At 41.1% G+C, this 22,756-nt stretch overlaps 2 protein-coding genes across 3 annotated transcripts in view; one reads left to right on the top strand and one right to left on the bottom strand.

Moving 5' to 3' along the window:
* The window catches only part of MED12L (mediator complex subunit 12L), a 323,861-nt gene that overhangs the window by 199,093 nt on the left and 102,012 nt on the right, over window positions 1-22,756 (top strand). The window lies entirely within an intron of this gene.
* On the bottom strand, window positions 955-21,908 carry GPR87 (G protein-coupled receptor 87). 2 transcript variants are annotated; one of them, XM_059388080.1, is made up of 4 exons: window positions 21,327-21,908; window positions 6,125-6,256; window positions 1,418-2,072; window positions 955-1,153 (listed from the first exon to the last, which is right to left on the bottom strand). In XM_059388080.1, exons 2-4 carry the CDS (start codon window positions 6,156-6,158, stop codon window positions 1,033-1,035), a joined length of 810 nt encoding a protein of 269 aa, XP_059244063.1. In that variant the 5' UTR covers window positions 6,159-6,256; window positions 21,327-21,908; the 3' UTR covers window positions 955-1,032. The 2 variants fall into 2 exon arrangements, with proteins under 2 accessions (XP_059244063.1, XP_059244062.1); XM_059388079.1 differs by having other exon boundaries at window positions 955-2,072.

The following is a 22,756-nucleotide window of genomic DNA, read 5'->3' as shown; positions in this document are numbered from 1 at the left end:
AAAGGCAGATAATAGCTTAAAGGAAAGACTATTTTGCTAATAGTCTCTTCTTTCCTTTCCTTTCCTTTCCCTTCCCTCCTCCTCCCCTCCCCTTCCCTTTTCTTTTCTTTATATAAGCACTATGCCCAGTGTGGAGTCCCACATCGGACTTGAACTCACAATGCTGAGATCAAGACCTGAGCTGAGATCAGCAGTCAGATGCTTAACCAAATGAGCCACCCAGGCACCCCAGTTTTTCTAAAATAAAGACTATTGAGTTTTCTATAAGCCACATGTATTTGATTATTAACCAAGCCTCCATGTTCTCTACCCTTGCCTAATGAGGATTTAACAGCATAACAAGATAATAATGGCAAATGTAGTATTTTATCCAAGATACATTTGTCCTTATAGTCACATTTTTTTCTCTCTGAAATAGCGTGAAGTTTTAAAATCAGTTAATTGAATTCAGTCTTTGTAACACATTGCTCAAAAAATACAGTTGAATCTTCTCCCTCCTACCTCTTACCCACACCACAAATCTTTTCTAATGGTCTTAGACATTGGTAAATACAGTGAAGGGATGATGGCTACAGGTTGTACATATTCACAGATGGAATGACAGGAGGCCTAGTAATTAATATGTACCTAGTAATATCAGAAATACATGAGCCCAAATCTTAAACCTTATAGCTACACAGTTATTTTCTCTCCACTTTCTCTTCTCTCTGATGTGGCTTCAAAGCAGCATTTCCTGGCAGTTGGCTGCAGTGCACTGACATTGCATTGCCCCGCTCCGCCTCTGCGGTCTGCTCCTGACACCCTAGTCATCAGCCTGCCCCTCGGCTACACACCACCTCTAGCTTAGCTTGCTTTTTGGGCACGCCTTTATGTTTCTCCTAGTTCCACATCATCCCCAACTTTCATACCATTTTTGTTTTCTTTTATCCGTATTTTGATAGGCTGACACGAGGATAATCAAAAGAAACCTTTATTTACATTCTGTACACTCGGACTTCAACCAATAAGGAGGCCTCATGGCCTTTGTAACTCCTACACGTCTGTATAATCATAATATATGCGGACTTCCGATCTTCTGACACTTTGCAGTGACCTGATGCTTTCGCTCCTGGTTCTGATATTTGATTTCTTGAATAGCCTTCTTGAAAATGACCTACACATGAAAAAGTAAATTATTGGATCCAGGCACACATTGCATGCAGACAAGAAAAGTGTCATTTCTTTGCAGTAATACAGAATTTGGTGTGCAGATTCATCTAAATGTCTGTCTAAGTGGCTGAAAGTAAAAGGAATTCTACACAAGTGATAGGGTAGAAAGCAGGTAAAGAACACCGCCACCACCACCCGTATGCTCTGGTTATGCTTCCGCTTTCGGCTTGACTGGCTTATAAATTGCCTGCTGGATTTATGGATGTACCTGGATATGGCTATGTAACATCCGATCAGGATCACCAGCACAGCCACGAACAGGCAGCTGTTGACGTAAATGACGGCTTCGTGCCATTTGACTCCCAAGGGACTTTTGAGTTTCATGCAGTCGTGAATGTTTTCCTTGGTTAGTTGGCCATTTGTTAGAATGATGTTAGGCAAGGACAGAACAGCCATAACCACCCAAACACAAATAGATAAAACCTTTGTGAAAGTTATGCTGTACATGCGAGAGTCCCCAAACGGCTTGACCACCTTCAGATAGCGATCGATGCTTATGAGCCCAAGAAATACGATGGATGTATACATGTTCGCGTAAAACAAAACTGAAGTGTATCGGCAGAGGATAAACTTGAAGTACCAAGGTCCGAATCCTGCGTCATGCACTATTCGAAATGGAAATGTCAGCGTCATGATGAGGTCAGCAACCACTATGTTCTTGAGATAAAATATGAAGCTGGTTTTATTCCTAATGTGGAAGAAGATCCACACTGCTAGACCATTCAGCAGGATGCTTGCCACAAATATAATGAGGTAAAGCACAGGCAAGACGATCGTGTCAAACTTGTTAACAGTGGTGTTCTTTCCGAGTCCATCACTCATGTTACTTGAAGCGTGACTCCCTTGGCTGTGCAGCTCATTATCTGTAAGAGAAGTGGGGAGATGGGATGTCAGAGCTTCTCATGTGTGCTGTGCAGACTACTAGCCTCCCTTACAGGCCATCGCTGTTTTGGGCAAATTAAAAAACGTCTTAGCAATTTAAATAGTTACTGTAGTGCATTTTTACTGTTTTGAGTGGCCCCAGTGTTGGTGGCCTCTCTCCCCAGTCCTTTCATTCCCTTTCCCCAGACACATACATGCTGAGGTCCCTTGAGTGTAAAATGTGGTATTTCTGGTTCTTCATGCCAGTCTTTTGAAAATGAAGATTAATATTCCAGTGCCAATTATCCTGATTTTTAATTTAGTGTTTGATATCATTACAAATAGAATCAAAGAAATCTGGGGGCAGAAAATTGGATTTTCCTGTAATGAAAATAAAAGGGCTAGCACTGGCTGTTCTTGGTTTTAAGCTGCTTAATCATCAGCGATTGAGACAGTAGAACTACTGGATGATTTTTTTGCCCATGGCTTGCTTATAGAATGTAAGAGCCTTTAGTGGGGACCATTGTCAGGAATAGAAACAAAAGAAAATAGTTGTTAACATATAAGATTATTATCATGGAGAGCAATTTGTCAAAAACCGTTCTAGGCTTATACCTATTTTTGTTTACAAGCCTACATTATATCTATTGAACTTAGATAAGAATTTTAAACCTTTTACTTTTTTTTTTTTTTTTTTTTGAGTTTTTAGTTCATATTGTTAAAGGCCCATGCCATACCACTCTATCACATAATCAGGAACATGGTGTGTGAGCCTCTTATTTATGTGGCAGCCATGAAAATGGGTCTTGTGCATCTCCTGCTGAGGAGAGCAAAATCCACAGGCAGCTCTAGCTCAGGGCTGAGTCGGCCACCATTTTCTTGCTCATGGATGCTTCCCAAGAGCTGCTCTTAAGTCAGTAACTGAACACAGGAAGGATACTAAGACAAGACTTTTCCTGGGACAGAAGAGTTTCTTTTGACAAATGACTTTGGCCAGAAGACTCCTCAAGCTGGTGAAAACTTCCTTCATATTGCACTGTAGTGTGAACCTTCCCACTTGACCTCCTTGCTCCTTTTTCCTGCACAGGGGCTGGGCTTGCTTTTCTGTCTGCAACCTCTTGCAAGCATATCCCCCAATAAATCTTGTGTCCATCCAGTTATATTTTGTTATCAGCTTTTTTTTTTTTTTTTCTTTTAAACCTGGACTAACCCAATTTTCGAATGAACTTTTTTGGGTGTAAGTTTAGAAGAAGGTCATTACTGAAGTTTTACTTGTCACTAATTAATCGTGTTTATGATAATGACAGTTATGTTTTGGAACGATATTATTTTAGAGGTAACAACACTAATTTTGTCTCATTTCCTTATATAACAGGCAGTGTAGTATCTATTTTGGTTACCTTCTTTGAAGAAACGAAACAGGGGAGATAGTTTGATGATTATAATTCAAAAGCAGGTTCTTAAATTGCTGCCTAAAATTTAAGGGTAGACTCTTCCCAAATAACCTTGTACTCTTTCTAATTCTTTTCCTTTTATTCGCCGCTACAAGTGTTTTTAAAAACCGGTTTTCCTGGCAGAAATATCCTTACACAGGCTAGTAATTTATACCTGGACTAGCCTGTTATGATGAGACCCATAGTATTATTGAGCTTTATAAGTTTAAAATGCCTGATTCAGCTGCCATCTACATTACTGTTGCCAGTTTCAAATATTGTCTTGAACAGTATCATTCAAGCCTATTTTAACTTAATGAAATGTTGGACTCTTGGCTGCTTCTGTGCCACAAGATCCCCATCAACATCCTGTTATGAGAAGCTTTTCAAGATGTGCAGTTTTACCTGGGTTGAAAAAGTGCTTGAATTAATTTCCTAAATTAAACTATTAACAGACACTTTCTTCTAACCCAGGATAGAACCCTGTGGGAAATCGAGAGAGGACAAGTCAGTTTTAATCAGGATCAGTGGTCCAGCCAAGGGACACAGACTGGAAAGGGGCAGCCACATCTATCCTGATACGATGGCTGTGCTTAACGGCAATTAACAAATGGTTTTCAAAGCCATTGTAAGTATGAATAGAACGGTTCACCAACTGTAGCATGCTCACCTTGGACTATTTTAAGCCCAATGTTGCCTCACGGCAGTGCATGGCCACGGTGGGGTGGAAAGATCCACACTTCCCAGCATTTGTTATGGCTAGTGTGTCTGCTCAGTATGTCATTCTGTTTTAAAGTTTTAATTGTATGAAGAAGCACTCTTATTCAATGATGATTTATTGATCATTTATGATTATTATTATAGATGGAGTCTTAAATCAGAATGTCAAAAATAGTACTTAACAAATACTCTGTCTCCTAACTTGTAAATATTAAGCGCAAGTGACCTTGTTCCACTGTGGTTACTGTGGCTTTGCGAGTCTGATGTTCAGCCTGTTGATTATGTCACCTCCTAGTATTTGCTTCCTTAGTTTATGTATAGGACTAACAAATTGGAATACAGGACTTTCTAATTCAGTAGGATAAGCCTTGGCTTGGTTGTTTCTTCATTCACAAATTCCACATTTATATTGCAGCTTAAGCAAATTAGTGGTTAAACTTGTTATGGGTTATTTTATGAAATAATATGGTAGAAGAGAGGGAAATATTGGTTTGTTGTCTGTGAGTTGCTCTGGAAGGCTCCAAACTTCATATAGAGAATTTTCTCTAATTGATTTTTTAAAGAAGCAAGTCTATGTTATTTTCTTCTTTGCCAGTCACGCCTTTTATTTCTTCTCTTCTGTGTCATTGCCCCCAGTTTTTCCAGAGCTAGTTGGTGTGCTCAGAAGTCTTTCTGTGCACAGAATTCTGCTCAGGAACAATGGCCATTAAAAGTATGTGGCTCTCTTCACCCAGGCCGATTTTATCATGTTGTCTTCACTGTCAATAAAAAAACTTGGCATAGTTAGGGAAGGTTTTTAATGACAGGTAGCTTGGTGATCCAATTAAGAAAAATTAGAAGGTGTTTTTACAGTGTAAAGGCTATTTTCTCACACACTCCTTGTTTACTAGGACATTATTATTACCTGGATTATTTAGCTCAGAGCTTGATAAAGAATAACAGTTGAGGGTGCAGATTTCTCTCCTGCTCTTCCTCCACCAACTCCTTTTAAATTATATCAACAAAGGCAATGACATGGAACTCTAGTTCTACAGTAAATTAACATTTGGTGGCAGCACATGTATGAGAGAAGTATTGTACAGGTGTTGAGGCGGTGGGATGTAGCAGAAAGTCCCATTTGACCGTGCTGGTTTAGTCACTTCATAGCTTTGTAAAAGAGAACAAACTGTAGCCATTTTGCCAGATCTCCCAAGAGTTAAATTCTCTGCAAACATTATTTCCAGCACAGTCTCTAGTACTTAGTAGATGTTCACTCTGTAACTTATGTCATTAACTACAATTTGTCTCAATTGCAGTCACGGTAGGAATGATAGAGTGGTGAAGAATCTTGGTCCTTTTGCTTTCGGTGTAGCTACATTATTGCTCATTGGGGTGTGTCCCTCTTTGGCACAAAATGTGAAATTATCAACAATATGTCACTGCTCTACCTGCCTGGTAGGAATGAAACACACGGGTCGTGCAAATTATAGGGTGTCACTAGACAGCATGGCACAGCTGCCCTTGTGTGGTCATTGTTGAAATAGTTCCCCAGGAGAGGAGGAAGATGTGGTCTTTGGCCTCCTGGAAAACCTCAGTGAACCTTAGTTTTTACATTATTATACCTGGAAAGTAGTAGGTACTTTAGTTTGGGTATAAAAATCTTCCACAAATGTTAATCTTTCTTGTCCCTTTTTGAGACGTCTGTAGATGGAACAAAGCTTAGAATTATGTAATAGCAAGTTAAATTGCTCTCGGTGATGCTGTCCTACCCTGTTTTATATTTAATGAAAGACCAGGCTAAATGCTGATGTATTTTGCTAATTGGTTTGGTGGCCAATAAAACCCCAAATTTTCATACAGTATAAATAACAGTTATTGATCAAGGAAGATTTTTCTGTGCGTTTTTTCTCCCTATGGCTTACCTGGTAGTTTTGCAAGTGTCAGGTTGAGCCCCATTCTTTAGTTGTGATGGACTGGAAGCAAAAATACGTGTCAGGAAACACTTGAGGATGACTGAGGGCAGGGTTCGGCATAGGTTATTATTGGCTTGAGTCCTGGGCAAAAAAAAAGCAGGGTGGGGGGGGGTGAGAGTGGATTTGGAAGGACTATGAACACAGTAATTTAATCGCTCTCCCCGCCTGCCTGCCCGCTGGCCTCCTTTCTTCCTTCCTCTCTTTCTCCCTCCCTCCCTCCCTCTCTCCCTTCTTCCCTCCCTTCCTTTCTTCTCCCCTCGCTCCCTCCCTCCCTACCTTACACTCTCCTTTCCCTCCTTCCTGCCTCCCTTCCTCTCTTCCTCCCTCCCTCTCTTCCTTCCTAAGCTTTATTTATTTTAGAGAGCTGGGCCGGGAGTGGGTAGAGGGAGAGGAGGAGAGAGATTCTCAGACAGACTCCCCTCTGAGCCCAGGGTGGGATGCGACCATGACCTGAGTTGAAATCTAGAGTCCTATACCCAACCAACTGAGCCACCCAGACACCCCTATCTTTTCTCTAAAAATACGTGTATGTGCTTTCACAGTTCAGAAAAGGCATGCTCTTTGTATACAAACAGCTGTGCCACAGGAGAGTTGCATACTTCTGTGTCCTTTTCCAGCCTGACATGGAGCAAGGACCATTTCTGTGTAAGCTGTCTGTCTGAATGCCAGTGTATGGCTGTGGGAAAGTTACTAATGTCTCTGTGACTCTGTGACTCTTCTCTGAAATGAGAATCGTAATCATCCTATTTCAAGATTGGGATAAGGATTATGTGAAATAGTCCACAAGACAGTTATCAGAACCGGGTCTAGGAATGTGCTCAGGACGTGTTCACTTACATCGTCCCACCCATCCCTGCTTCTACTGAATTCCATTTTTCCCCTAGCCTGAGCATGCGTCTGTGATGGAACTTATATGCAATTGGAAATTATTGTAAAAAATGCTTTTTTTTTTTTTTTTAAATCTAGCACTGACAATAAGAGTGTTTTATAAGCTCACATACTTTTAGTATCCTATTCTTATAATCTCTGGGGTTCTAGTTCTGGGTTTACACTAACCAGCTGTGTGATCTCTGTCAAGTCACCTTACCTTTCTGGAATTGCCCTGAAGAACCTAGAAAATCCCAGTCAGGACTCTAATTTAGGTGAGCCGGCTTCTGTGTTTTCCTCAAACATAGATTTCCCTTAACAATTTAATATTGTTTGAATGTTTGTCTTGTTAAGTCCCTGTGTTTCTCTGTGATAACTGTGTTCCATTCAGTCTCAAAGTATGATTAGGAGTGAATAATTTAATTGGGTTTGAGTGATGGGCATGTACGTTTGGCTAAATTCCTGAACTTTTCCATGCTTCAGATTCCACACACTTATATATAAAGATTAACTGAGATCATACATGCCTGTAACATTGAATGCTTTAGAACATTTCCCCTACTTCTCCTTCAAACAGCCCTGTCTATTCTGTTTTCTGGCTTCTCTGAAGTGTTGATAAAAGAAGAAATCTTGAGAACTGTGTTGGTAAGGATGCTGCTAAAGTCAGATAGTTCTATGGAATGAGTGACTTGCTGTAGGGGAAGTCACACTATTGCTCATCTCTTTCCTGATGTTGCTCATATACTATACAGCTGCAAAGAGACCCCAAGTAACCTCATCTCCTTCAAGTACAACACAGATTTCTGGCTGGAGTAAGCAGTTACATTGGCTGAGTCAACAGGGAAAGAGCACTTTGCAGGCAGAAGTATATTGAAGAATTTGGCAGCAAATGGAGAGGCACTTGTTTCTTTCTTTCTTTTTTTTTTAATTAAAAAAAATTTTTAAAATGTCTTTTTCTGCTACTTTGCCCTTCTTTTCTGTTCCCTAGTATCACATGACTTTTAGGTGCTAGATTAGTAGTAGATGGAAAATAATGGCTCCCAAATTTTTAGTGATTCCCCTCCCTACTCAAATCCTGTCTTTGATAATTTAGGTACCATGTCCAGTTGCTACAGTGTGTAGTACGTAGGGGTGGTCCAAGAGCATAGAGGATAAGGGCTCTTAAGAATCTTTCCTTTTTGGGTGCAAATGTTGCAGGATTTTAAAAATCAAGACAAGAAGGTGAAACTCTGCTTTGTTTTTACTTATCAACATTTACCAGGAAGGATGATTGAAGCACTTAGTTTCCTTTCTTCCTTCCTTTCTTTCTTTCTTTCACTTAGTTTTCTAATCTTCATAATAATGATCCTTGGGTTCAGTAAATCCCCCCCCCCCCTTTGAATCAAGCTTCTCATGGAAACATTTCCTGAAGTTTACCTAACAAACACATCTTGATTTTTACATTTCTCTCTTCCCAAGTTACACGTTTTTCCTCCCCACCCCCTCTTGGCTTCATGTACACCTTACTAAATAATAAGAATTCCAATATAGTTTACCCAGCTGGAAGAGGAGCAGTGTCTAGAAGTGGGTGAACCACAAGCAGCAGCAAGAGACCACAGAAAGCCCTTAAGGAGGACCCAGAAAAAAGATGTATCCTGATAAGGGGAAATGGGAGTCAGGGAGGTTCTGTGGCTGCGGTGGTGCTGGAAATTGTGGCAGGTTTGCTGTAGGTCCAATGGGAAAGAAGCATGTGGAAAGGCTGAATGTGGCCAAAGAAGGTGCAGTAATCTGTGGATGATGATGGTATCGAATGATAGAGAGATAGGAAACTGGAGCCCGATGTTGCTGAATAGGGAGGGGAGGGGGTATTGGCCTCCCAGGTGTTTGAGGTGTTAGGGCCAAAATGAGAGGAGCATTGCATAAAGGTTCAATAGAATTCAGTTTTGGAATTTTTGATTTGAGGATGCTCATGTATTCATGTGATATCTGCTAGTTGATTGAAGGTACAGGTCTGGAGCTCAGAGGAGTGCTTCTGGGTGGTGATACACATTTAAGGTCAACAGAGGACCCATTGTAGAATAAGCGGTGGGAATGGAATGAGATTACCCAGGAGGAACCTATCCAGTAGAGTGAGAATGGGACAGAGCTGATGTTGATACTTTCAGAGAGAATTCTTAGGGAAGGGGAAGTACCTGAGGGAGGGTCAGAGAGCTGGCCAGTTATTAGAGGAAAGTAATGTCTTGTGAATCAAGAAGAAAGTTCAAGAAATGAGAAGCTAGGTTTCATTTTATCCTGCAGGGAATTCAAGTAATACAGGAGAGCAAAGTGCCATTGGATAGGATTCAGTTAACAAAGAGGTCACTGTTCATCTTTGCCAGGACTGCACGTGTTGTACTGTGCGTGTTTGTCGGTTTGGGGGGGTGGCGTAGGGCAGAGGCAGAGGCCTGTTGATAGAGGGTAGAGTAATGTTTGTGAGGTGAGGAAGTGAGGGAACAATTTCAAAGAAAGTGTGCCTGTGATGGGAAGGAGAGAAAAGGGTGGAAGGTAGAGTGACAGGCATACGACCAGTGGAAGATTCTGTTATGCTTCCCACTGAATGCCTGGCATTTAAAATATTTCCTTGCCCTTGTCCTTACTCCTAGTTGAGTATGGCAGCAGTGTGCTGGAGTGCTAGCTTTCAAGCTCAGCCCTCTTAGCTACTAGCTTTCTGACCCTCTATTTCCTCATGTATAGCATGAGTGTGATGTTACGTCCCTTGTATGCAAGGTTAAAGTGAGGATGTTTATGAGGCAGCTGGCAGAGCTGTACAGGGTAGGGGCTGTCTTGTTCATTCCTGTTACGTCTCATAGGGACACAACGAGTAGCATTTGGGGAAAGGTAGGTTGGCCACAAGGGGAGCCGAGTTCTCGCCACCTTGTTCACCCTGGTAGTGTCATGTGGTTTGTGGTCTTAGCCACCCTATTAGGAGCCCTTTGACGGATCTCTCAGCTCTCCGAGCTCGCCCTTCCTTGCAGTTGTCTCCGAGCCTCCTCTGACAGCTGTGTGTTCTCCAGCTTCAGGGCTCCCCGTGTGGTTGGTTGACTCCAGAGCAGCCGTGTGCCCCGTGCATGTCCCAGCTCCTGCAGGGTGTCCCAGTGAGGATGGCTGCAGCGGCAGTAATGGCTTGGTTCCAGGACCTCCTTCATGGGTGGGAATCCTGTTGGGCCACCTATGGCCTTGCGGGGCAGGGAGGGTGGGGGGTGCCCTGCTGAGAGCTGATGAAAGCACTCAGGAATGTGATGTCTGTGGTAGGCCCAAGCCTCACAGCCATTCCTGAGGTTAGATGGTATCGAGGTTTAGAGACCTGTTTTGTTTTGTTTTTCTTTTCTTTCCCTTTCTTCTTTTTTTTCCTGCCACCCATTGATACCCTCCTTTGACTGTTTTGCTGTTGTTGGTTGTATGCTGGCTTTTTCAATGCGGGTAGTGGGAAAGGACCAAGGCCTTCCAAGTGTCTCCTTTATCTTAGACCTTGGACTAGTTGCTAATTTTCCTACAGTCTTCAGAGTGGTTCAGTGACCCAGGTGCTTTATTCCCTTTTCTCCCCCAGGTGGGAAGATCCGAGTTTCAGACACGTAATTACCTTGCCCTGACTCACATGGCAGGAAATGGGTAGAGTCAGCATTCAGCTCAGATCTGATTAAAACTGAAGCTGCAGTTCTATTAGACTGCCTGGGAATAAAAGTGAGGAATGATTTTATGGAGCTTATTTTTGGAGGGTAGGAGTTGGGGTGGGGGAGGGGGAGGTTTGTTTTCCCCAGTCCAGCTGGTGCAGAGACTGCCAGTGCTCTAAACTGGAGATCTCGTTTTGTTCGACCTGAGCAATGTTGAAAATATCAGGAAATTTCACATTAGAACCCGGATTTGGATCATCTCCTGAAAAATGAGATCTGCAAACAGTGAGCATGAGCATTCTAGCGGTATTTGCTGCCTCTTCCTGATGGGAAGTGCACTCCCGTGTCCCTCTCCGCAGCATTCTCTGTTGACACACCTGGGCCGCCTCACTTTGGGAGCAGTACCTGTTTGATCCTGCAGATACCTGATTTTGTAACCTTTGGTCCATTTATCATTTAATCTTATGTGGCTATATTTGAACTATATGGATCATCAAATGTTCTGTTTAAATTATACATATATTTTTCTTCTTTTTCCTCTGTTCCCCTCCCTATTGAGTCTTGAATTTTCTTGCTTTAGGGACCGTAGCTTAGCATTCTCTCCAAATGATTTTCCTTTTACCTCCTAGCAACCTAGAAAAATAGTGGTGGGAGAACTTACTTAGCTCACACCTGAGAATTATTGTCACAGTTGATCTTTTCACTGTGCTGAGGCCTGGGCTGGGGTCTTTAAGCAAAAACCTTACTACTTCTTAAACTGCTTTTGTTGGTGGGAGAATGAGATTCTGGGTCCCAGGGAAGGACAGGTTATAAGTGGTAGAATAGAGACTCGAGACTTGGACTGGATGTCCGTCCAGCCCTCTGCTGTCCCCCTTTAAGGGTGACGGGAGCATTGGGGGAAGGGTCTGCATCCAGGAGGGCTGAATTGCTAACCTTGTGCACATAGCCGCCTTCTTCAGATTTGCTGTGTTCCACCTCAGCATGCTTGGCGAGCCCCTTGCACCTAACTGGGGGGAACCTGCCGCAGCAGGAAGAGCCAGCAGCTGTCCCTTCTAGGACACAGCCGGGCCTTCGTTCTCTCTGGCTGTGCCGGATCTCCTTATTGCCCTTCCAACCAAGATATGAAAGGGGAATGCTAGTAAGTGCCCGCTCCCTGGTCGTAGCTATTCGTCGTTTTGTGGAGTGATTATTTGGTGGCTTCATCTGTCTCCTCTATTTGTCTTCCATCTTCCAGTTTGTTCTTCAAAGGCTCATATCCAAAACTGTGAGAATTTCAGATCTTACAGAAAAGAAAACTTTCCTACTACGTTTTCTAGCTAAGCCAGTAGCTCATAATGGTAATAGTGCTGCAGTTTCCTGAAGTACTCATAAAAAACATCTAATAGGACGTTTCTGATGAAAGGTACAGCTTCTCTTGCCTTTGGAATTGCCTCTAACCCAAGAAGCTTTCCCAATTTAAATCTGAGAGAGAGGGAGGGAGTGAGGGTTTTCCAGCACTGTTAACAGCTTTGCTGGAGGCCTTGGGAAAGAAACAAGTTATCTCACTGGATACAATTTACTTGTTTTTGTAATAAAATGAGGTGACTGTCATCATTGGGCACTTCATTAATGCCTGCTTGGAGTCCCATCCCAAAGGTGTTGGAATGCAAAGTACACAGTTATTCATTCAGGTTGTTCAGGTCCTGCTCTAAAGTTCTCTTTCTAGAGTTGTGCTTGACATCTATAGCTTAAAATTATGTGTATTTTGGTTCACATTGAGATTTAGCATATTTTTGACCTGACCACTTGCTTTACAAGTATTTATTTGGGAGTGATGTAAAGTGGGTAGTCAACTCCATGAAGTCAAGGCTTGAGTCTAATTCTTCTTCCTAACCTTATCCCCAAACCTGGTTATTCCCTTTTTACAGGAGGGGAATCTTATTAGGGAGATTCCACAACCTACCCAACATCACCCACAGTGAGAGGCAAAGCCAGGAAATGAGCTTCCATTGTAGTGACCCCAGAGGGTCTCTGTTCTGACATTTGTCTCTATTATTGGAAGCTCAGAAGTAGCCTGGCCAGTGTCTTCGACCTGGGCAGGTATTGAGTTTTTGACTCAGTATTTAAGTCTGTGATCCTGGACAAAACATTTTACCTCTCAGAGCTTAAACTTACACATCTCTGAAACGAGGAAAGCAGTGAATGCCTGGCCTAGCTCCCAAAGGTACTTTGAGATGTCATGTGATAATATATATAAAGTCAATTTTATATTGTAAGCACTACAATAATATAAGGGTGTAATGCAGGGCAAATAGGTTTTTTTCTGCTCAGTAGTACAATTTTTATTAGTCATATGGTTAAATTTTACAGTTTACGGAGTTGAAGTGTACATTTTTACTTTCTGTTTTGGCAAAGTTGGATTCTGCATTATTGATATAGAAGAGGCTGGTTAGAGAGGTTACACGCTGTAGTTTCAATAACCAGAGTAGTGGTTTCAGATGAGTATGTGGAGACAAATATATTTCAAGGAACTTCTGGTTCCTTAAAAAAAAAATTCTCGGAATTTACGATCCCAGATAAAGAGTTTAGTTTGGCTACCATCCTGAAGAAAGGAAGAGTGTTTTCCACAAGCTTAATGAGATGCTATTCCTTATTTCAGAAAAGTCATTCCATGGCTTAAGCATTAAACTTAAGAGTTAATTAATGTTATTCTTCCTGGTGATGGTGGTGGAGGTGATCTTCATCTTTCCAATAGGGTTATCATTATGGTTTTCTAGCTATGGATAAGGGTAAATATTCTCAAGAGAATACCTATCAGTAGAATGGCTGTCAGGTTAGCTACCCTAATTCTTCAGATCACAGTTTAATCAGACAAATTAAATTAATAGAAAAGACTGATTCCTAAGAGACAAGTCCTCTTTCAGATTCCTCCCTTACCTTTATTAGCAATCTGAAAACTTCTTAATGAGGTCTTCAGTGCTAGTGGATATTTTACATTTTTATCATCAAACCCTCATTGTTTCTTATTTTGTCCTCTTATAAAAAGAAGAAATAAATTGCCCACTCCCCATATATATGTAATAAAAGGATCTGGCATCACATATAATTAATTTCACATATGTGTGTTTGCAAACACACACATATGCATACATGCATACACACAGAGAACATTTTCTTTAAAGCAATTCCTACTGTTAACCTCACTGGCATTAATTACCTTATTTTTAGAACAGTGATTCTCAAACTAGTGGGAATATTTGAATCAAAATAATTCTGGTTTGATGTATAAAGATGGTAAGTTGCTCAACTAGGAGAAATAAGTAATCTGTTTGTACTATTATAATATTTGTCACCCATGTTTTCTCTTTCCTCTGCCTGTCATATTTCCTTTCATTATAACCTTCACCAGCTTTTTGTCCTGTACAGAATACCTCTCAAGCCACCCTCTTGGTACCCTGCTGACCTGATGATCTTGTCTACCTGCCCACTTGGCAGCTCCCACACTCCTGCACCAGACCTTCCCGGTCTGTCTCTCCCTTGTCCACTGGGAGGCTTTTGAGCCTCACTGATCTGCCACCTCTTCTCAAAGACTTCCATGTTTCCCCCTGTACTGTGTCAGCACTCCTCAGTCCCTAGGTTTTCTAGCTGTTTATGGTTTTTAGCCTGGCTGTTCAAGTCTCTAGCTACTTTGCATTTTTCCTGTTTGCCTGAATGCCTGGACATCTCTGAATCCTACTATCTCCAGCATAGTACTTGACAACATAGTGTGAGGCTCAGGAGACATTCGCTTTAATGTTAGGCTCTCATGGAATGTGGCCTCCTGTGACCTAATCTGATCTTAGTGGATTTCTGCCATTTTTATCTTTATGTGTATCTTCTTTTACCATCTGAAGGAAAAGAGTACAATCCAGGGAGGGCTGAGAGAATAGGAACTGGCAGCTGATCTCATGAAAGACATGGCCAGAGACCATGAGGAAGGCTGGTCAAACACTCCTTTGATGTTTCTGAATAGCTCACTAAGAAAAAAGACTAGAATGGAGAGTTACAAATTTAAATATAGCCCCATAGGTCATGTCAGTGAGAAAAAGCGAGCCAAGTCTAAGGCGAAATCATTAACAGTATTGTTAGGCTGATAAAAGACAGCTAATAGCTGGAGCGTGGGGGGAGGTAATCAGCAGGGCTGGGGAATGCATGATCTGTGGGGTGCTGCCCCACTCTTAGGCTCTGGATTGTTGTTACATAAGTATGCGGGTCAGTTGCTACCAGACTATCTGATTTATAAGAAAAATGGATTTTTATATAAAATTACATGAATTTTAAATTATGGATTAATTTTGTTAACCCACTGGGCAGACCACATAAAATTTGTCTGTGGGTTACAGTTTGTGACATCTAACTTCATTCATGGTGGGGCTATGTCAGACCTCTCCTTGGGGTTTCTATTCATGCCTTAGGGGGACCCAGAGCCTTGTTATGGGATTCCTGCTCCAAACCTTTTCCTTATTTTTACCAATTTTCCCTTAGTATTTTCCTTTTTAACTGAAATTGATGAGTTTGTAAGACAAGCTGTGGGATGGTTTATAGGATTTCAGAATTGAATTGCAGTGTATTTAATTTGGGATGAATGCTCTTCAAAGAGCTCCAAAATTTCTTCTTCCTTATTGCTGATGTATTAGGTTGAACCACATGGACATATTATTTTTATAGGTCAAAATGGCATTTTCATATAGTTCAACCTAATATGCCTACCACTTGAGAAATTTCAGTTCTTAGAATATATTACTGCATAGAATGTTTCAGGGAAAGGGGAATATTGGGGTTGAATACATACAATGGAAATATCTCTTCAACAGTGATCATAATACTCTGCTGCCTGCATATAGTAGTTAGGTTTTGACGGCATCCACTGGTCTTTTATTCATTCATTTTTGCTGCATATGGTGTGAGTACTACATAGGCACTTCAACACAATGCAAGAGTATCTTGTTTGAATTTCGGCTGTGTAGACCTTTAAAATGTTTGGTTGGAACAACTAAAAAATAATTGTAGCTCTGATAAGTTAAGTCTTATATGTTGCTCTGGGCCCTGAGTAGCCACATGGGACCTAGTCATGATGTGAAGGACTATCTTAGTAAGAGCATCCAGTAAACCAGTAAACAAATAATTTTGTAGTTATTCCAATTTTTCTTTTAGCCAGTCTATCTAAATCGTTTTGAGAAGGCCACTGATAATTTCTTTTCAGTTTCCTTTATAACCTTTGTGTCTGGTAGGTAGAAGGAGGAAGAGGCTTGAGCAGGGAGGTCGTCCATCCCTAATGGAGTGTGGCAGGCCCTGTGGTGCCTGCAGTATTGAGGCAGCTCATGTCCATGTGTTCCTTTCTTGCCCCTCTTCTGCCATCTCCCTGCCTGAAGCCACGCTCCTGAGTGCTGACAGTCCAAGTGGTCTCTGTTACCACTTTTCTTCAACTAGATCAGAAGCATCTTTAGTGCAGGGACCTTCCATGATTTCATTTCAGCTGCCCTCTCATACTGGCTTCTGCAGAGTTTGACCCTACTGTCTGTCCTCTGGAGAGTTGCTCTGGTGGCTGAATGCCAGTATCTCTGACCTGAGATTATGTTCAGGCTATTGGCTAATGCTCCTCTGCTAACAGAGAAGAAGTCTGTGTTTGTGTTTCTATCTTGTGAGGCACAACAACAATATTAGTAAGAGTGAGGGTTTGGCAAATGCTGGCTAATACTATTTTGCAGATAGGATGGTTCTGAATTATTTAGATACATTTTAATTTAGTAAAAGACATTGGATTCAAGTTGGAGATCTTTCATTTACTTGGGCGGATTACCTATGCCTGAATTTTCTCTAATGTAAAACATTCATCATTGGATTGATTGGATGATTGAATGGGGTATTACCACAATATTACCTCATTGATCCTTATAGATTGTTTTATTGGTGCTTGGTTTATAGTCAGAACTATTTCAGTGCTTCCTGGGTATTTGTAAGAGCAGTATCTTCCTCTCCCCATCCCCCCACCCACCATTTTTCAAATAAACTGAATCTTAGAGAGGTTCCTTCATCAGACAGCTGAGTGTGAGAGCCTAGATTAACACATCTAGTGAGAGACAAGAGTCTGGATTTGAACACAAGTCAGGGAGCGTTGTGTTCTTAACTGCCCCATTGTTGCTTCTTCTACACAAATTGGGAGTTTATGTGCTGATTATAATGTGATGCCTCTTTTGGAAATACTAGGAAGTAAAGTAGCTCCATAGTGGGGGCTATCATGTACCCAAGACAGTCATTTAGTTTCTACAGTCAAGTAGTACAGGAAGTAAATCACAAGTCTATATAATTTTGCTTACAAACTATGCATCAAAAAGAAGTCACTAATAGCCAACAGCGCAGACTCCGAACTTGCACAGTATGGCTGGCTGCCTGATGATAGACATGATTCAGGGGCGCAGCTCTGCTGCTTACTTGGGTACCTTTTCAACTCCAGTTTGCTCAGCTGTAAAATGGAGGTAATGGCAGTATACATCTTATAGATGTGTGAAGCTTTTTCTTCATTTAAAATACGGATTAAAATCCACAGTGCTCTTGAGCATATATTAAGCTATCGACGTGTGTTATGAATTTTTTTTAAAGATTTCATTTATTTATTTGAGAGAGTGAGAGAGAGATGAGAGGAGAGAGGTCAGCGGGAGAAGCAGATTCCCTGCAGTGCTGGGAGCCCAATGTGGGACTTGTTCCGAGGACTCCGGGATCACGACCCAAGCCGAAGGCAGTGGCGCAACCAACTGAGCCACTCAGGTGCCCTGTGATTGTTGTTTTAGTATTAAGGCTAGAAGGGCAGTGTCATGAGTTTTATCTAATACATTAGAGAAAGTCATTTAAGGAGTTACCTTCTCTTTCCAAAATGATAGAAATTGTTTTCAGAAATTGCATTATTAAAGAGTCATTGATTCAAATGACTTAATGTGATGTCTTTTAACAAGTGAAGCAGTGCTCTTCTTCGAATGCATTTTAGTGTAAATTTTTTCATCTTCGGTTAATAAGAATGTTAATAAAAGATGAAATATGCTACTTAGGTACAAGATGGAGAACAAACTCTATTTTGCCCATTTTTGCTACATCAGGAGGAAGAGTATTTACAAATTTTCACCAGAGGGGTGCCTGGATGGCTCAGTTGGTTAAGCATCTGCCTTGAGCTCAGGTCATGATCCTGGAGTCCCCCTGGGATTGAGTCCCACATTAGGCTACTTCTCAGCAGGGAGTCTGCTTCTCCCTCTGACCTCTCCCCTCTAATGCTCTCTCTCTCTCTCAAATAAATAGATAAAATCTTAAAAAAAAAAAAAAACTTAAAAAAAAAAAAAAACAAAAGCAAAACAAAACAGAAATGAATTGTCACCAGGTTGGGGCGCCTGGGTGGTTCAGTTAGTTAAGTATCTGACTCTTGGTCTCAGCTCAGGTCTTGATTTCAGGGTCAGGAGTTTGGGCCCTCTGTTGAACTCCATGCCCAATGTGGAGCCTACTTAAAGAGAAAAATAAATTGTAACCAGGTCAGGAAGGAGTTTGGCTTTGACCTTTGGTCTGAAACAGAATTTTTTTTTTTTTAAATATTTTATTTATTTATTTGACAGACAGAGATCACAAGTAGGCAGAGAGGCAGGCAGAAAGAGTGAGGAGGAGGAAGGCTCCCTGCTGAGCAGAGAGCCCAACTTGGGGCTCCATCCCAAGACCCTGAGATCATGACCCAAGCTGAAGGCAGAGGCTTTAACCCACTGAGCCACCCAGGCGCCCCTGAAGCAGAATGTTTTGAGTCTTGTTTCTTTTTCACCCTGATGTTTTCCAGGTGGTTCTCCTCAACTACATTTTTTAAAAAATGTTTTTATTTTCTTTAGTTGGAAAATAATTTTTTTTAAAATTTTTATTTAAATTCTAGTTAACACACAGTGCAATATTGGTTTCAGGAGTGGAATTCAGTGATTTATCACTTACATACAACCCCCAGTGCTCATCACAACAAGTGCCCTCCTTTATGCCCATCCCCCATCTAGCCCCTCCCCCCACCCACCTCCCTCCATCAACCCTCAATTGATTCTGTTGTTAAAACTTTATTGTTGGGGCATCTGGGTGGCTCAGTGGGTTAAAGCCTCTGCCTTCTCCTGGTGCCTGTGTTGCTCAGTGGGTTAAGCCTCTACCTTTGGCTCAGGTCATGGTCCCAGGGTCTTGGGAGGGAGCCCTGCATCAGGTTTTCTGCTCAGCAGGGAGCCTGCTTCCCTTCCTCTCTCTCTGCCTGCCTCTCTGTCTACTTGTGATCTCTGTCTGTCAAATAAGTAAATAAAATCTTTAAAAAAAAACCTTTATTGTTATTGTTTGTTTTCCCTTTCCTCCCTCAACCCCTCCCCCCATCTCAACTACTTTTTAATCACAAGAATGGTTGCCTCTGCTCTCCCCTCTCTTTTGATGGTCACAACTACAAGAACTGCAGGTGACCCTGGTGTGTGTATTAGTGCACATCTTTCTACCTGAGGAAGTGGGAACAAACTGTATTCATCTCCATCTTGGGAGAGAGAGAATCTGGAACCTAAAGAGGTTGGGATTTGATTAGCATTATGTAGTTGGCTGGGACAGAATTGGAAAGGATAAGTTCTCCTTACATGTTTGGCTCCATCCAGTTTCCCCTCCAAGTATTCCTTAGTTTGAGCCATGTCTTGGTTCTTGGTAACCAATTCTAGTACCTCAGCATACTTACCTATAACTTAATCTACCCTAAACAGAATGGAATGGAGACCCATTAAAATTGTAGTTGTGTCTCTCTTTAGGAACATGTAATAGAAGAAAAATAATTCTGATATTCAACTATTAGTATTTAAATTAAATATATATTTGTTTTTCTGTAATAACACAGAAAGAAAACCAATTAATGTATATGTGTGTTTGTTTGTATATATATATATAGTGGCACTGTGGGACTGGAGAGGTGCAAGGGCCCTCTAATGACCATCTGATCTGATCCCCACATTTTACTGTGACGGATGTTACTGAGCTCTTGGAGAAGAGGCTTGCCCAGCTCACTCTGATAACTTTGGCACAGTCTTCAAACCCTTCACATTTTGCAGCGGGTCCTGGATTTTCTGCCCTAAATCAAACTACTGTCCCTTGCCTGTGCAGAGAGCATCTGTCCCAGAGACTGTAGACTACTCCCACGTGATTTTACCTAGATTTTGCCTCACTCTGTCTTGCCCTCACTAGGACAGGCTTTGAGGGGAGTTTTATGTGTTTTCCTATTTAGAGGCATACAAAAAGCAAATGACTCTTCTTGTCTCCTGTATGTTAAATTTCTGTGGCATTTTCTGAGTACAAGGGCAAAGTATGAAATATTTTTTGTTCTTGAAGGAAGCAAAACCCTGGGATATCAAGGAAGGAAGAAGAGCAGGCACGCACAGAAAACAGGGGGCATGCACACTGGTAACCTAAAGAAAAAACATCAATTCTCATTTGGTCTCCCTTCACCCACTCCCTTCCCTGAGTGCAGTAATTCCTCACGGCACACTGTCTCTGGTTAGGAAATTTCCCCTTAGCTTCTTCATGAAAGTTATGATTTTCTGCTAATTACTTCCCTCTCCTCCACCCCTGACCTACATCCTTAAATATGGTATTCAGGAATCCAGCTATCCCTCCAGCCACTCTGCCTTCACCCACGTATACCAAAAACACTCTTCAAGTAGGTGTTGGAAATGATAGTCTTAGCAAAGGGTATTGCTGAAGGACTAAGAGAAGCTCCTTGATTCCTAATTTCAAGAAGGAAAGATTTTTGTTAACTTCAGAATGGCAGAGATAATAATGATATACAATATGATCAGTGCATGGCCCTCCCTGCCCCATACAGTTTTAGTAATACTGAGTTCCTTAGTAGGTAAATGTTAATATAGTGAGTCAAAAGTCACCCTACTTGCAGCTCACCTATCTTTCCATGTCTTTGTCATAAATTCAGCAAGTTCAAATCTCCATGCTTATTTTTTGTTTTTCTCAGTGAAGCAAAAGCTACCTTACATTTTGAATGTGAGGCCAGATTAAGGTGTTGGAGCCCTTTGTTGGTAGCCGGGCGGTTTTCTCAGTGCCTTTCCGGACGTGTTTTAACATGATCTCTGAAGGAATTGGAATGAGGATCGCCCTGTTCGTTGTGGCACGATGAAAAGATTGAGATGTTTTTATCAAAATGAAGCAATTTAGACAGAAAATCATCTTTTTTCTTTTGGTTTCTCCTTTTTAAAAAAAATGTGAATGAAACAAATGTATATTATGGGTCTTGGGAAACAATTAGAAGACACTATGAATTTTACTCATTGAATACAGTAAATGTGATAAAAAAAAATTTAACTTAAACTTAAGTGATTTCCAAGTCATCGTTTCCATGTTTGGAGGCACAATGCATAATTTACATTTTCCACCCGCCCCAGTTGGAAACAGTGAAGCTTCATGAAGAACATATGGCCCCTGTTTTGGAATGTGGTGCCTCCCAGAGAGGGAAGACTTAAATTATCTTATGCAGTTAGTATTCTCATTTCGACATTTTCTTCAGACCTCAGGTTTAAGCAGAAGGATAATTACAGTCTAGTGATGTGTCCTATCAGCCACAGCTTTTAAGAAAATTAAAAAAAAAATTTTTTTTTATTTACCTTTCATTGCGGTGTCTGGGTGTCCATTCACCTGATACGGTGTCTTCAAGTTGAAACAGGCTCCTCAACTCTAATTAAGAATAAGCTTTGAAACTATGGTTGACAGAGAAGTGGATATTCTCGCACAGCATGAGAAATAAGCATTTTTCTCCCCTGTCGGAGAAAGTGGGTTCTCCCCTGGGCCCCTCGAGGGTGTCCTTTGAGATTGTCCTGCTCCGAACAGCTCGAGTAACTTGCTCTCTTGCTAATGTAAGTGACTCACATCTGAGAGTAGGTGAGATTTGTAGACTGGGGAAGAGCATTTCCTGAACTTGCAGGAATCTGTCGGTGATTCACCTGAAGGGAACACAGAGGGCTGGAGCTCAGAGTGCCAGAGGACTGTTTAAGGAGGAGGAGACCAAGTGTCAGGTTGGGGTTGGCCCCTGCTAAATCAGTCCCAGTGTTTAGGTCATTTCTGTCTGTCTTTTGTCTTCTTTCTGTCCTTTCTTTTCTTTTCTTTCTTTTTCTTCTTTCCTTTTTTTTTTTTTTTCTTATGTAGGTGGAGGAGCTTCCTGTTGCTAATTAGAAAATATGCATGCAACCTTCCTGCTGATTAAAGTTGGATTAAAAGGAATCAGAATATATTTTATGAAAGATAAATCCTTTAAGATATTATTCTACTTATTTTTAAAAACTAAAATGGAAATGTGCTTATACTTGTGATTGATAACATTGGAAACCTGTTGTCCTACTCAAGAATCTGATGAGATCTGTAGGCCTATTTTTACATATACACAAATGTCAGTATTCAAAATATTTTAAATAAATTTATTGTGGGGTTGAGTTCTCATCTAATCCCTTAAATTCCATTTTTAAAAATAAAGTAGTGGGTACCTGGGTGGTTCAGTTTGTTGAATATCTGCCTTTGGGTCTGGTCATGGTCCCAGGGTTCTGGGATTGAGCCCTGTGTTGGGCTCCTTGGTCAGCGGGAAGTTTGCCTCTCTCTCTCTCTTCCTCCGCTGCTCCTCCCCCTGCTTGTGCTTTCTCTCTCTCTCAAATAAATAAAATCTTAAAGAAAAAAAAAAAGGACAAAGCCACTTATTTTAAAAAAAATCTTCCTGTAATGATACATTTATATAATCAAATTACTTTTTTTTAAATCACTTTTTCTTATTTGTAATTACTTTTAGAACTTTCAGATAAAAATCTCTGAAAGATTTGCGAGATTTTGCAACATTCAAACAGGCAAATAAAAATTTCACCAAGTAGAATCAAAACCTTTTACTATCATGGGTGAAAATAAATGAAAATAATAAAGGTAGAATCTTTTTTGAAGTTGTAGATCAATAATAAGAATTACTTAGTGATGGGACACCTGGGTGGCTCAGTTGGTTAAGCGGCTGCCTTCGGCTCAGGTCATGATCCCAGCGTCCTGGGATCGAGTCCCACAT

The sequence above is a fragment of the Mustela nigripes genome, chromosome 2 (assembly GCF_022355385.1).
Source record: "Mustela nigripes isolate SB6536 chromosome 2, MUSNIG.SB6536, whole genome shotgun sequence".
NCBI classification, from domain to species: domain Eukaryota; kingdom Metazoa; phylum Chordata; class Mammalia; order Carnivora; family Mustelidae; genus Mustela; species Mustela nigripes.
This window is presented reverse-complemented; position numbering and strand designations above follow the sequence as displayed.